We start from the raw sequence: 15,441 nt of genomic DNA on the forward strand, positions 1-15,441 counted from the left end.
TGTGAGGGAGAAAGGCCCTGGTTTGGGCTGTGTTATCTGTGCAGCAGAAACATGCCCTGAGCTAGTCTCAGTAAGGTCTGTGGTGGCGCTTCCCAGTAAGCAATGTTATCGAAAGTCAGCAGAATCCCAGGGAATAGAGATAGGGGGTTGCCAAGGGTTAGCAGCTGGATTCCATACAGGTGAAGGCCATGTGTCTGGGTTTGCTCATAGTGAGAGAGTCTGTTCCTCAGGGGAGCAGAGGGGAACTGAGGAGACAGGTCGAGCTGACCGTAGAGAGATATTGAGTGAGTACACAGGGCGAGCCCGTTGAAAGGTGAATGACCCTCAATAAAGTATGGGAAAACATTGAGAAACAGTATTATGGAGGACGGGGGATTTTCCTCATTAAGACTATATGTAAGGGATAATGCCCGACGAGGTGTAGCCTACAATATCACCTGATAATGGACTCCACTGCGCGTCGGACGGTTCACGCCTCCGCATCATCCATTATCAGGTGATATTGTACACCTCGAAGGGAATTATCCCGCTTATATATCATCAAATCATATCAAATCAATCAAATCAAATAAAGATTTTTACGAATAAAATAATCAAATAAAGAAATAATGTTTAGAGTAGCGGCTACTGTCGTGTTGGCCACAGCCTATCTGAAGTAGGCTAGATTGACTAGCGAGGTGAATAGCGAATGGGATGTGAGATGAGCAGTTACGTGACACTGACAGTAAACTCAGAAAAGTAAAATTTTCCAAATAGGTAAAAAGAAATATTGAAGTCATTCTTTGTTGTAATTACATGCTTGTTAAAATCTTTCAAAATTGTAAATGAAGGCTTTGACTCCTTCCCTGTTGTTATGGTTACTTATTTCAGACACTTTGTACAGGCTCATATACTATGTAGCCAGTGCAATAATTTAGAACGGTGAACAGACAGTTTTGCTGCAACTATGTAGTAGGTGTCCGTATATCACCGGATAATGGACACCCCTGCAGCCAATAAGAATCGAGTATTCACCCAGACCGTGGTATAAAATGTTTTGTATCTTATGAATGATTAGCTTTTTGTGTCTTCCTGTTCAACTGCTGCATTGCTGAATAAACTATCAAGCCACCTTGACTTTGAAAGATATTCCGTCTCTGACTCTATTTTTGACTAAATCCTTCTGAAGAAAAAACCCTACACTTTTCACCAGAGGTTGCTAGAGGCCATGGAAGCACTGGGCAAATCAGCAACATGATGTACGCAACTATCTTGAGTTACACGTGCGAAACACCGGGTACACACACACACTAACAACCTGGTACACACAAACACACACACACACTAACAAACTGGTACACACACACACACTAACAACCTGGTACACACACAGACACTAACAACCTGGTACAAATACACACACACACTAACAACCTGGTACACACACACACACTGTGTTAAGACAAGTATTTAGTTGATTTGGTTTCGGATAAATTTGGTCTCGAATTCTAGTCTCAATACCGATAGCGTCGATAGCGTCGTGAAGGGAGATAAACACCAACGTCACGCTAGAGGTAGCTTCCGCTTCATCCAGTATAAAAGGCACTGGCTTAATGAGCGACAAGCGAAAAGAGGAAATTTGGACAAGGTGCATCAGTGTGCAGGAGACGTCAGAGACGCTATTGGTTAGTGAAACATAGCGTTTATGAGAGAATTTGTTTGTTCAGTGTATTTGTTTGTTTGAAACAAAGAGAAAGTAAAAAATCACGTTTCGTTTCTGGTCCGTGCGCTTGGGTTTGATTGCTATATATCAAGGAATGAGTAAGTTGCTCCTGTTTGTTTATTTGTATGTTTATGTCTTTACTTTTTAGCAGGGAGATAATCGTGCATGTTTTCTCTATTCTTTTTCTTCGTAATAAAGACGTTTTTAACCTACTCACTGTAAAGGACCTAAAGACAAGTCCTTATTGTGACTTTTATTTGTTGTTTGTTTTTACTGCTGTATTTGATTAGTGGCCTTCCTGTAGCCTTTTAATTTGAAATGTACGTCACGGGCTTATGGGTAACGGAAGTACTAAATAAACGCGCACTTTCTACATGTGAAGAAGTGACTGATATGCATGACTTAAGAAAGACAAAGGAAAAGTAAAGGTTAAAAGAGAATTACGGAAATTAAAGGCCACTTTATTTTTATAGCCCCCAAGTAAATGGGAGAACAAGGTTTGTTAATTTCGTAAAACATTGTTAGCCAATTGTCTACTGTTAGCAACGGCACCTGTAAATTGCAAATGGTAATGTGAATATATATGTTTTTGTTTCAGCTCTTACGGTGTTGAACGCATTGCAGTAACGTAATAAAGCTTTGCATGAAGCATCAGTTGGAGAGTGACCATCCTTTAAAGCTTGGGGACGCTACACTCACCAACCTACTAAATAAAAAAAATCCTTATTCTTTAAGTATAACTTATTTTAGAGTTCTCTTCCCCTGGAACAGATTTCATGTTCCAAATGAGGGGGGCTGTCGCTGTCTTGGTGTGTGGGGTTGCATCAAATTCCCCTTTTTTGCTCTGTTAAATTGCTGCACCAGTCCACACTTGACCGGTGGGGATCTCATTCTATTATGACTGTAACTGTTAGCTGCTCCTGGCATTCTCTAATCCCTGCTCTCCTCTCTCTGTCCCCCCCACACACATCCCTTGTGGTGTGGGGGGTTTGAGTTGTCAGCACCTGCCTGGTCGTCGGTCAGCCAACGCTGGACCTGGTCGCGAGTCTCCCGGTCCTGTCCTACATCTATAAAGTTGAATAATGGATTTTGGTGTTTTAAAAACCCATCGACACTGTATGACTATGTTTAGCCTGTGTTCTGCTCCTCTCTCCCACCAACCGTCTCTGGAGGAGGGGATCCCTCTGAATTGCTCCTCCCAAGGTTTCTTCCATTTTTTTTCTCCTGTTGAGAGTTTTTTGGGAGTTTTTCCTTGTCTTCCTTGAGGGTTTAGGTTGGTTGAGGGGCAGTTCTATGGGCATATGTGAAGCCCTCTGTGACATGCTTGCGTGTAAAAAGGGCTATACAAATAAATTTGATTTGATAAAAGTGGAAATTAAATTGAGTTGTTACCGTGTCCTCTGTCGTCGCCCTAGGCTTTTTTCAAGTTTGTCACTGACGAAACACCCAGATAACTTGACACACACACTAACAACCTGGTACACACACACACTTTGACAACCTGGTACACACACACACTAACAACCTGGTACACCCCCCCCCCCCCACACACACACACACACTAACAACCTGGTACACCCCCCCCCCTCCCCCCCACACACACACACACACTAACAACCTGGTACACACACACACTGCTGCTCAATGAAATGTGAGGGCACAAGAACCTTATAATAATAACAGCCTACATTGAGCGCATAAATAAATCAAATAAATAATGTATGATGAATGAGAGAACAAATGTTTAGTGGTTCCTGCTCAACATAGCATTAGCATGACAATAACATTGTCCTCAACACCCACACAGGGCATTAGGAAATACCTATGGTGAAGTGGAAACAGGGGCGTCGTTATACCCTTTTTACTGGGGCACGTGCCCCTGCTGTGCCCCAGTAAAATCTAAAGTTTGAGTTTTAACAATGTACTTTATTAGTCAGTGCATTCATTTAGATTGATAATCTCTGAAAAATAAACACAGTATCCCAATCAACGCTTGTAAAATAAAAAAAACTGTATTTGCGTTCAAATGATTGCAAAAGAAATGTGCGCGCTCGCATGAACTATTGATGTCCCTGTCAAAGCTGATATCAAACTTGCGTCCCTGAACTGTTGTATAGTGGGTTAAGCAAGGGGAGTTTCTATAGCCTATAGTGCATTGTGCGCAGCAAGCTTGACAGAAAAAAAAGAATACGAATAGGGGCCTGTGTCCCAGTAGAGTTTTATGTCTAACAACGCCTCTGAGTGGGAAAGCACTGTTCGTCTGATACACGTTTAGATCTGATCAAACTGTCTGCGGGTAGGAGAGTGCAGCAATGCTATCTACTGTTGATAAAGAGAACTGCAAGGATTCGACTGGAATTTCAGCGACAAACTTTTTTTTGGTAGCTTAGCAGGACTCGTTCTTTTTTATGAGCTAAAGATTGTGTAGATGCCAGACTGTGGAGCGGGTTGAAACGATAACAGGGTTCACCTCACGGCCTAAATGTATGATGCTGCCAGTAGCCTACTGTGCGCAACAGTCTTTGAATTTTTGCCATGGGGCCCTGGTTGTGTGCAACGCGTGACAACTCGTTTCTCTCAAACAAACAAAACAACTACGGGCATGCTAGCTCAACGGATCAATCCGTTTATTTTCATTTGTTTTCATCAGGGTAACCACATGTAAAGGACGTTCGTTACCAACATTGTGTAATTATAAAGTCTACAACTTTACAAATGTTCACCGTAGTCTACAATTAATGGAGTAAAATCTTAACATGTTTTTTTATTCAAATATATCATCCTGCAGCCGATTTCGCGAGCGTCTCGGAAACAGCTGCCGAAACGATCGCTGGCGATCGCAGCCGATCGCGACGCTTCGCAACCAGTGTGGTCAGTCCCATTTGATAACATGGGCGCCGAAAGAAAAAAGGAGGCGCTTCCAGGCGCGTCGCAGCAAATCGCAGCCGATCACAGCCGATCTCAGGCAGTGTGTCCCAGGCGTCATTCAGTCAATTTAAACGGCTGCTATATGACGCTGTTCATTTTCAATGCGCCGATAGTTCGGCTCTTTGGGCCGGCACAATCGGGAAGAAACCACCAAAGCTTCACAAGGCATCGTTCGCCCATCCCTACAAAGCATGCAAGACAACAATGGCTTCGCATGAAGGTGATGTCAAACGAGTTTGACCTGCTTCGCCAAATTGACTTCAACGATTTGATTCGTGACTTTGCCTTCGAAAAAGTAGACGAGTGGACTTAAACTAGTCCCACACTGATTATCCAGCCTATGTTCTTTTCAGTAGGCGGCCACAGCCTGATAATTAAATAATTCAATCGAGTTGTTTGTATATATGTGTTCGCTGGGCTGTGTGTGCACGCTAGACTGTATGTTCCAATTTATTTGACATTGTGGCTGGCTAGGGGTGCGAGTTACAATGTATCACATACTGATATTTTTGTCTGTCATAATTTAATTACCAATCCCTCTCTCTCTCTAATATATATTAATAAAAATCATAGTAATAGTAATATATATATATTAAAAAATATTTTGCGTCATATAAGGGGCCCCAGATGACCTTAACCTGGCCCTGGCTGTGACGTAGATAGGTCGGGTTTTGGCTCCGCCTCTACAAACCTGAGCTGAAATCGGAAGAGAAACTGTTCAACGGTCTACCTCCACATTTCAGTGCAACAAAGTTTTCGCGCTTTGCACATGCTTTCAGAATCAGAATCAGAATGGGTTTTATTCGCCATGAAAGTTTGCACAGACAATGAATTTGCTTTGGCAGGAAGGTGCAAACATTAAACATATAGGAATCAAACATTTTTATATGAGGACTAACTATACTAAGGGTACATAACTAGCAATACTAAGTGGAATTAGAATTAAAATATACAATGAAATATAAAATTAAATATAAGTTGCAGTAATTTACAATATAAAAATACCAAAAATACAAATATTACAAAAATACAAATATTACAAAAATACAAATATTACAAAAATACAAATATTACAAAAATACAAATATTACAAAAAATACAAATGTTACAAGATTGTGCCGTGCAAAAAGCAGTGTGTATTAAGGACATTGAGTCATGAAGTCAGTGTGAACCCTTGGCCTTGTTGAAGAGGCCAACAGCAGAAGGGAAGAAACTGTTTTTGTGGCGTGTGGTATTGGTCCTGATGGACCGCAGCCTTCTGCCGGAGTGGAGTGACTGAAACAGGGAGTGACCAGGGTGGGAGGAGTCGGCCACAATCTTCCTCGCTCGCCTCAGGATCCTCAGGAACTCATTTCACACGTATATAATGTACTGAGAAGCAAATCATGGAATTTGCTTTCCAGCATCTTTAAAGGAAAAGTAGTACGTTGATTTAGTAGGCTATACTTATTACCCAGTGTTCCCACTATTCCCTATTGTGAAAATGACTGAATTATTGAATGCAAACCTTCATAAACCGTAACCCACAATTTAATGCTTATAGTTAATAATTTGCAGGGTGGTCTGTCATCATTTCCATTATATGACTTAAAAAGAAACAAAATACAGGAGACTGGAGAGAGCCTGAGCTGGTTGCCATAGGGATGGTCATGAAGCCGTTCTGAGGGAGGTGTGACTTCATCAGCTCACTCCAGACTCTGGGCCCCTGGAGGTCAGAGGTCGGGGACAAACACAGTGTTACCAGGGAGACCATTACTATAACAACATTATGACTCATCATGGTTGTGATTTATACTCACAGGTGATTGGTCCAATGGAGACAGGTTTGAAGGGTACGAGTTTGTCGAAAGAGCGGATAGACCTTCCTGAACACATCTGCTGAGAGAGCAGGGAGTCAGATAGACCAGGGAGTCAGAGAGACCAGAGAGTCAGAGAGACCAGGAAGGAGGGTGGGAGGACTCACAGGAGAGCAGGAGGAGCTCCTCTGGTCACACAGGTTGAGGCTGCAGTGCAGGTAGACGCCCCTGTAGTCCCCCTGAAACAGGAACAGCAGCGCAGAGAAGCGAGCCTGGAGGGACAGTCCACTCTCCTCCACGGTCACCTGGTGACGGTCGGCAGGACACCTGCAGGAAGGGAGAGAGATGAAAGCTAGATACAGTACCTACACACTGATCTCTCTCCAGCTTGGTCCCATACCTGTGCTGGATGAGGTAGTATCTCATGAGGTCATCAGGATCAGGGGAGTGGGTGGCATAGCAGTCCTCCAGAACGACCACATAGGCCTCAGCCTCCGTCTCTTCAACAGACACACCCACATGCAGGATGGAGCCCAGGGGCAGAGTGACTGGGCCTGCAGAGTAAGGAGCTGTGTAGCTGGCATCACGGAACAGAGACATGGAGGCCCTGGCCTTGCCATCCCTGCCTGACACCTCGTCTCCAAGGCTGAAAAGATATGATGGAACAGCAGTCAGAGTAGTGTGTGTGTCTGTGTTCGTGTTGTGTATGTAAGTGTATCCACCTACTTCGGGTGTGATTTGATGGCCACATCCACAGTCTCCAGAGGATAGGAGCAGGAGAAAGGGATCCTCAGGGGTCGAACAAAGGTCGCATTGCTGACCAGGTAGACAAACAGACTGTTGGAGTAGATGGCGTGGCTGCCGTTGGTCTGGTGAAAGAGGGGTAGAAGGAGGATGGTGGTCAGGGTGGAGTGGATGGTTAGGCAAAAAAGAAAGATAGGGATGGGGGGGTGAAGGTTGAGGTCATACAGACAGACAGACATGAAGACAGGAAGACAGGTTCACGGGTTGGCAGGCAGACAGACGAGTAACTCTGGTCTCACTTTTAGAGTGGTTCCACAGCTGCCCTCCCTGCGCTCCACCTGGTACCACACCGTCCCATTACGCTCCTGGTGGGCGGAGCAGCGGGGGTCGGCCAGGTGAGCAGACGAGGAGTCCAGACGTTTGGCCACTAGCTGAGACTTGAGGAGACCCACCTCCAGGTAGCTCCTCCCACACATCAGCTCTGGGGCTGAGGAAAGGGGTGTGTCTGTAGGGTGAAGAGAGAACCAAAGCGATGATGAGGTACGATTAGTATTATAACACAGATCTAATGATTTTGCTTCAGAATCACCCGGCTCAAATTCAGGCTTCAGAAACCTACGTTCACAGACCACCCCAGCATCTTCATTGTGTCCACAGTTGTGTGAGCCAAAGCCCCGATGGCTGCACTCTTCCAGGGAGGACTCTGACCCCAAACACCCAACGTCATCCAGCCAGATTTGCCCGCTGCCCTGGCCAAAGCTGGCAGATGATGAAGCTAACAGGGCACGACCACAGCCCAGCTGCCTACACACCACATGGGCATCCTGTAGGTCCCATGCGTTGTCACACACCGTCCCCCACTGGTTCTGATGGTAGATCTCCACTCTGCCAGAGCAGGCAGTGTTTTCAAGGTAACCATTGACCAATCTCAGAGGAGCACTAGCTATAAAGTACAGACACCAGAGAAAGTTGCATGAAGGTCACATTGTTATAGATTACGTGTGTTCTTTTCCTGTTATATAAATATAATGACATATTGTATATATATTTATAAGTCTAAGGTGGGACCCCCAAAAATAAGATTCTGGCAAAGTCCTTGGTTGATACTCAAATAATGAAACATCTTTCCAGATCTCAAACCCCTGTCCTGATTCAGTAGCTCACTGTTCTGTGTTTGTGTGTTGTAGTGTCGTGTTTCTCCACTAGATGTAACCTGTATTCTGCTCCTTCTTGTTGTTACAGGTGTGCGTCATTACCGTATTTTACGGAAAATAAGCCGCAGCTTGAACTCCGATTTTACAGTTTTCTTGTGCGGCTTATATTTCGAAGCGGCTTATAGTCCGGTTTAGAACAAAAAAGTGGCTTCTCTCAAGATCTCTACTGACCGTGCAGCTAATTTTATGCTCAACACTTGAACGGGGGCTTATTACTTTAAAGATAAATTATTTACTGTTTTCTCAGTTACACTATCAGGGCTTGGAAATACAGTGACTTGCTAAAGTAGGCAAATGGCTAGTAGAACATAACATTTCATAAGAATTTCAGTTAATCAAACAGCTGCAAACCCAGTGAAATGTTATAGGCTAGGCTAGCTAGCAAAATAACGCTAGCATCGCTAACAACATTACTAATTCAACTTTGGTAGTGTAACCAAGCTCTTTGTAAGTTCGTTTTAGATATAATTGTATATGATAGTGTGGACAATAAGACACAGACGCGGTCTCTTTTCATAACTTGTATTTTACCACTGCTCTTCTTGACATCGCCATTCGAACAGCCCTCACTGATTTCACGTAATGCTTTCAGCATCAAGCCTACGGCAATAGTGATGGGTCGTTCGCGAACGATCCGGCTCTAAGAGCCGGCTCTTGAAGGTGAACGTCTGGAGCTGGCTCGCATATCTGAAGAGCCGACTCTATTTTTAATAGATTAATACAGCCTATAAAAACTAAAGGATTATGAAATAATGAATTTTAATTGTATTTAAAATAATTGACTAATTCAAAGAACAACAAAAAAATACTTGTAGGCTTAAAGGCGCACACGATCATCCTCACATTCTGTTCCTGTCAATCCTGCATGAGGGAGGGCCGAGCCAACTCACACACAGTCAGAGAGTAGTCAAAACTCGGAGGAGAGCCATGACAAATCAATGCATTTTTAAAGATATGTGGTTACGGTCGAGTATGATTTCATTTCATAATTTAATTCAAATTGTTTTCACACCCATCATAGTCAAATTCATAGTTAAAACATGTATTTTTTAAAGAGCCGTTCGGGAGCCAAAAGAGCCGGCTCTTTTTGGTGAGCTGAGCCATACGAGCCGGCTCACGAAAAAGAGCCGGAATGCCCATCACTATACGGCAACTCCCGAGGGACAAAACACCCTTGTCCGTTGTCACATAGAAAGGTCTGCTACAGTAGGCTATCCTCAGGATTTGCAAGCTAGCTAAACTTATAATATATCTAAATAATTTTGTAGACATAACAATGGATTCTGCCACTAAATGAGTGACTTGGATTTATTTCTGGACATACTATCCACAACCGAAGTGTGTTACACAATGCTTTACGTAAGATCGCCTATACTCGTGCATTGCTCTTGGTACCCAGAATGCCCTGCGGCAAGCTGAAATTAAGGGCATTAGCTTAGTTAAATAAGCATTGTTTGGAGGTCTATTGTTGTTTTCGTTCTGTTTTGATATGTGTAATGCTATGGTCTATAGTTTAGATAATTTGAGTGTTCACCCTGACTGGGAATGTTGTCTTGTTAGATTGTGGGAGTCAGGTGGCTGAGCGGTTAGGGAGTCGGGCTAGTAATCTGAAGTTTACCGGTTCGATTCCTGGCTGTGCAAAATGACGTTGTGTCCTTGGGCAAGGCACTTCACCCTACTTGCCTCGGGGGGAATGTCCCTGTACTTACTGTAAGTCGCTCTGGATAAGAGCGTCTGCTAAAATGACTAAATGTAAATGTAGATTGCTATCCAAGCTGGCTGTAGCTATAATGTGAGCTTGCAAGCGATAATTTGACAGCATTAGGCCACGCAACGGTAACATTGATTGCTTATAAAGTGCGGTGCGGCTTATGCTCAGATTTACAAACACAAAGTGCTCATTCTGGGGGGGGTGCGGCTTATTTACCATAAAATACGGTAGTCTGATTGCCCACTTCTATAACCCAGTCTTCTGGGTCAGTGTCTGCCAGACTGTCTCATGTGCGTGACCAATCCTCTAACACTCACCCTCACAGACGACCCCGGCATCTTCACCGTGTCCACAGTTGTGTGACCCGAAGGGAAGGTGGCTGCACTCTGCCAGGGAGGACTCTGACCCCGAACACCTGACATCGTCCAGCCATATGGGCCCGCCGCCCTGGCCGAAGCTGGCAGATGATGGAGCAGACAGGACGCGGCCACAGCCCAGCTGTCTACACACTACCTGGGCATCCTGCACGTCCCATAAATCGTCACACACCGTCCCCCACTGGTCCTGGTGGTAGATCTCCACTCTGCCGGAGCAGGCAGGGTTGTCAGGGTAACCGTTGACCAATCTCAGAGGAGCACTAGCTATAAAGTACAGACAGCAGCCCAGAGAAAGTTGCATGAAGATCACATCGTTAGGGCTGTCCCCACTCAGTCGACTGGTCGATTGTTTGGTCGATATGCTCTTGGTCGGCTAAGATTTTTTTTAATCGAGCAGCCATAAGGCAGTGTGAGATCTGATCCCCGCTTGTGTCACCATTGCTGAATTAAAGAAACGTTCTACAGAAATTATAGATTATATTATTTAAGACAAATAAAACAACTCTAAAAATATATTATTTTAAAAAAGTGTTACTGTTTTCTCTTTCGTTAATCTGTGTTTTGTTTTTTTTTGCACACGGCACATGAGCACAATTGTAGCTGTTAGTCTAACTATAAACTCTACCATACTTTGTCTACAGTTGGCGTTATTAATCCTTTAGGCAAAATGGCAAAAAATCTGTGGTATTAAAGCATTTCATCAAAGTACCAGGGTGACTCAAAACATGTTGAATGCACACTGCCAACAACGGTTTATATTCCATAGTTCGACGTTGAATATGATGTACCACTTGAAAACTGTCGGCAGTTGTCAATCACCCTTCTTACGTATTTCTTTCAGATTATTTCTCAAAACAGTGAGGTAAAACATCACACAAAATGGTTTGATAAAAAAACATTGACATTTATAGAAAAAAAGTTTCAAATTTGATTAGTCGATTTTCAGAAGTGTTCAGTCGAGTCTTGGTCGAGCAAAGAAAATCTTAGTCGGGGACAGTCCTACATCGTTATAGATCACGTGTTATTTTCCTGTTATATAAATATAATGAGATATTACATATGTATTTATATATAATTCTAAGGTGGGACCCCCCCAAAATAAGATTCTGGCAACATCCCTAGTTGATACTCAAATAATGAAACATCTTTCCAGATCACAAACCCCTGTCCTGATTCAGTAGTTCACTGTTCTGTGTTTGTGTGTTGTAGTGTCGTGTTTCTCCACTAGATGTCACCCGTATTCTGCTCCTTCTTGTTGTTACAGGTGTGTCATTAGTCTGATTGCCTCTATAACCCAGTCTTCTGGGTCACTCTGCCAGACTGTCTCATGTGCGTTACCAAGCCTCTCACACTCACCCTCACAGACGACCCCGGCATCTTCACTGTGTCCACAGTTGTGTGAGCCGAAGGGCGGGTGGCTGCACTCTGCCAGAGAGGACTCTGACCCCAAACACCCAACGTCATCCAGCCAGATGGGCCCGATGCCTTGGCCGAAGCTGGCAGAAGATGTAGCAGACAGGGCGCGGCCACAGCCCAGCTGTCTACACACCACATGGGCATCCTGCACGTCCCATGCATCGTCACACACCGTCCCCCACTGGTCCTGGTGGTAGATCTCCACTCTGCCAGAGCAGGCAGGGTTGTCAGGGTAACCGTTGACCAATCTCAGAGAAGCACGAGCTACAAAGTACAGACAGCAGCCCAGAGAAAGTTGCATAAAAATCATATTGTTATAGATTACGTGTGTTCATTTCCTGTTATATAAATATAATGACATATTATAGATATATTTATATATAATTCTAAGGTGTTAAAGATTTTGGCAACGTCCCTGGTTGATACTCAAATAATGAAACATCTTTCCAGATCACAAACCCGTGTCCTGATTCAGTACCGTAGTTCACTGTTCTGTGTTTGTGTGTTGTAGTGTTTCTCCACTAGATGTCACTTGTATTCTGCTCCTTCTTGTTGTTACAGGTGTGTGTCATTAGTAGTAATGGGAAGTTCGGATCATTTTACTGACTCAGTTCTTTGAATCTCGTTCAGTAAAATGAAGTATTTTTTTGAGTCATTCGTTCATTTCAACAGGGGGCGGGGGGGGGGGGGGTTGGGGTTGTTGCTCAACATTTTATAGCCAATTCTCTGGCCTAAATACCTCCACTGCAAACATTTATCATATTCTCATGTAGGCCTATATGTTAGTGCATGTAAACTAGCACTTGTGAACGAATATCATTCACGTCTTATTAAACCTAGTCACGCGAAAGTGAACGAGGTAAACAAATCCTTTCTGTTTCCTAGGTTTATTGTTGCTCAACATTTTATAGCCAATTCTCTGGCCTAAATACGTCCACTGCAAACATTTATCATATTCTCATGTAGGCCTATATGTTGGTGCATGTAAACTAGCACTTGTGAACGAATATCATTCACGTCTTATTAAACCTAGTCACACGCAAGTGAACGAGGTAAAGAAATCCTTTGTTTCCTCTTCTGAGCCTATGCAGGTCACCTGAAAAATGATCCAAAGATATTCGTTCACAAGTGGTAATTACAGGTTTTGCTATTTAAACTTTTTTTTTTTTTTCGGCCATGAGAAAATGAACGAATCAATCTCTGAGACTACTCGTTACTCCCGAGTCATACTAATGATTTGTTAAAAATGAACGAATCGTTCACAAACGACACATCACTAGTCATTAGTCTGATTGCCCACCTCTATAACCCAGTCTTCTGGGTCACTCTCTGCCAGACTGTCTCATGTGCGTTACCAATCCTCTCACACTCACCCTCACAGATGACCCCGGCATCTTCATTGTGTCCACAGTTGTGTGAGCCGAAGCCCCGATGGCTGCACACTGCCAAAGAGGACTCTGACCCCAAACACCCAACGTCGTCCAGCCAGATTTGCCCGCTGCCCTGGCCGAAGCTGGCAAATGATGGAGCAGACAGGACGCGGCCACAGCCCAGCTGTCTACACACTACTTGGGCATCCTGCACGTCCCATAAATCGTCACACACCGTTCCCCACTGGCCCCGGTGGTAGATCTCCACTCTGCCGGAGCAGGCAGGATTGTCAAGGTAACCGTTGACCAATCTCAGAGGAGCACTAGCTATAAAGTACAGACAGCAGACCAGAGAAAGATGCATGAAGGTCACATTGTTATAGATTATGTGTGTTCTTTTCCTGTTATATAAATATAATGACATATTGTATATATATATATTTATATATAAGTCTAAGGTGGGACCCCCAAAAATAAGATTCTGGCAATGTCCTCAATAGGATGAACCTGCAGAGCCGGAGAGCCGCAGTTTCAGGGCCGCAGTTTCAGGACCGCAGTTCTAGGACCCTCGTTTTATCTGACAGCGCCACCTAGCGAATTGGATAAACAAGCGGAGCTGGTTCATGAAGGAGGACGTGAGACATAGCGCGCCACTAGCAACGCGTCATTTTATGCGCAGGGCACTCCCTCCTAATAGGGCGGGGTATATAAGGGATTCCCGGCATATGCATCGCTAGTGCGACATAGACTTCAGTCTTCCTGCTGCCTCCGCCTCCCCGGCCTCCACCCTTGGTTCTGTTTTCTGTTTCCTGTTTCAGGGGGAATGCGTCGCCGCTCTCTGCTCGGAGGTCGAGACGGTGTCTCGTCGGATGCGGCAGGGAGCCGATGCGAGCAGAACCACAATGCCAAATCAAATCAAATGTACAATCGTGTTTGTATAGTGGGAAATAAAGTATTCGTAAAGTCATACTGAGTCCTCCTGCCTGAACCATGGACCGGAACAAGATAATCAATATTTTCCTGCACTAGTGAATGCAGGTTACGGCTCGAATTTAAATTATACCAAGAAGAAGAGGAAGTGATGTAGCTTGTTTCATGACAAGATGGACGAGAATCAGAGTGTAAGTAGCTAATTTTGTACTCAACGTCCTTGGTTGATACTCAAATAATGAAACATCTTTCCATTAGTCTGATTGCCCACCTCTATAACCCAGTCTTCTGGGTCACTCTCTGCCAGACTGTCTCATGTGCGTTACCAAGCCTCTCACACTCACCCTCACAGACCACCCCGGCATCTTCACTGTGTCCACAGTTGTGTGAGCCGAAGGGAAGGTGGCTGCACTCTGCCAGGGAGGACTCTGACCCCAAACACCCAACGTCGTCCAGCCAGATGGGCCCGATGCCTTGGCCGAAGCTGGCAGAAGATGTAGCAGACAGGGCGCGGCCACAGCCCAGCTGTCTACACACCACATGGGCATCCTGCACGTCCCATAAATCATCACACACCGTCCCCCACTGGTTCTGGTGGTAGATCTCCACTCTGCCAGAGCAGAAACTGTTCCCCTCAGCCAGACGTAGCTCTCCACTCCTAGGGAGGGATGTTTTAGGGACCGCTGTGGCGTTCTGGTTTGAGAGAGCTGAGGACCAAGAGGAGATATTACTCACTAGCGTGAGACAGGTAGAGAGAGACAGGTAGAGTGAGACAGAGACATATACATATAAATAAGTTATTTAATGACTGAGGATGTGCCGTAAAAAAAAATTCTTGATAATAAGTGATGTCAAGTGATTAAGTTAAGTGATTTTGTTCTGAAGTTTTTCAGTTTTCCCCTACTGAAACAAATTGTTGTATGTAGGCCTTTTTCGTAAGGTAAGAACACTATGTCCATGTGGATGTAATGACAACCAATAATACAAAAATTACGTAACTGACTGCACATCCTACCTGAGGCAACCCCAGCAGCAGCCTGCATGGACAGCAGAAACAGCAGACACTGTGACATCATCATTGTGCACCGCATCTTTCAGATCAGACAGAAATCTGACAGGAAGCATTGGGAGAAGAAAAAAGAAAAACTTCACTCCAGTTAAAGTTTGAAAATTAAATGGTCTCTAAAACCGACAGGGTTAAACAGGCAGCTTGAGGTCTCCTTGATTCATGTTGCTCATACAGTTAAGGGTCA

At 44.3% G+C, this 15,441-nt stretch overlaps 1 protein-coding gene across 1 annotated transcript; it reads right to left on the reverse strand.

Moving 5' to 3' along the window:
• Positions 1–5,728: 5,728 nt before the first annotated feature.
• LOC134013044 (deleted in malignant brain tumors 1 protein-like) lies at positions 5,729–15,321 on the reverse strand. Its single transcript, XM_062452782.1, has 12 exons — positions 15,204–15,321; positions 14,533–14,895; positions 13,262–13,585; positions 11,829–12,152; positions 10,413–10,736; positions 7,790–8,113; positions 7,470–7,675; positions 7,153–7,295; positions 6,827–7,072; positions 6,594–6,753; positions 6,430–6,505; positions 5,729–6,335 (listed from the first exon to the last, which is right to left on the reverse strand). The coding sequence occupies exons 1-12, from the start codon at positions 15,277–15,279 to the stop codon at positions 6,316–6,318; spliced, it is 2,586 nt and encodes an 861-aa protein (XP_062308766.1). The 5' UTR covers positions 15,280–15,321; the 3' UTR covers positions 5,729–6,315.
• Between the last annotated feature and the right edge of the window lie 120 nt (positions 15,322–15,441).

The sequence above is a fragment of the Osmerus eperlanus genome, chromosome 26, assembly GCF_963692335.1.
Source record: "Osmerus eperlanus chromosome 26, fOsmEpe2.1, whole genome shotgun sequence".
Lineage (NCBI taxonomy): Eukaryota > Metazoa > Chordata > Actinopteri > Osmeriformes > Osmeridae > Osmerus > Osmerus eperlanus.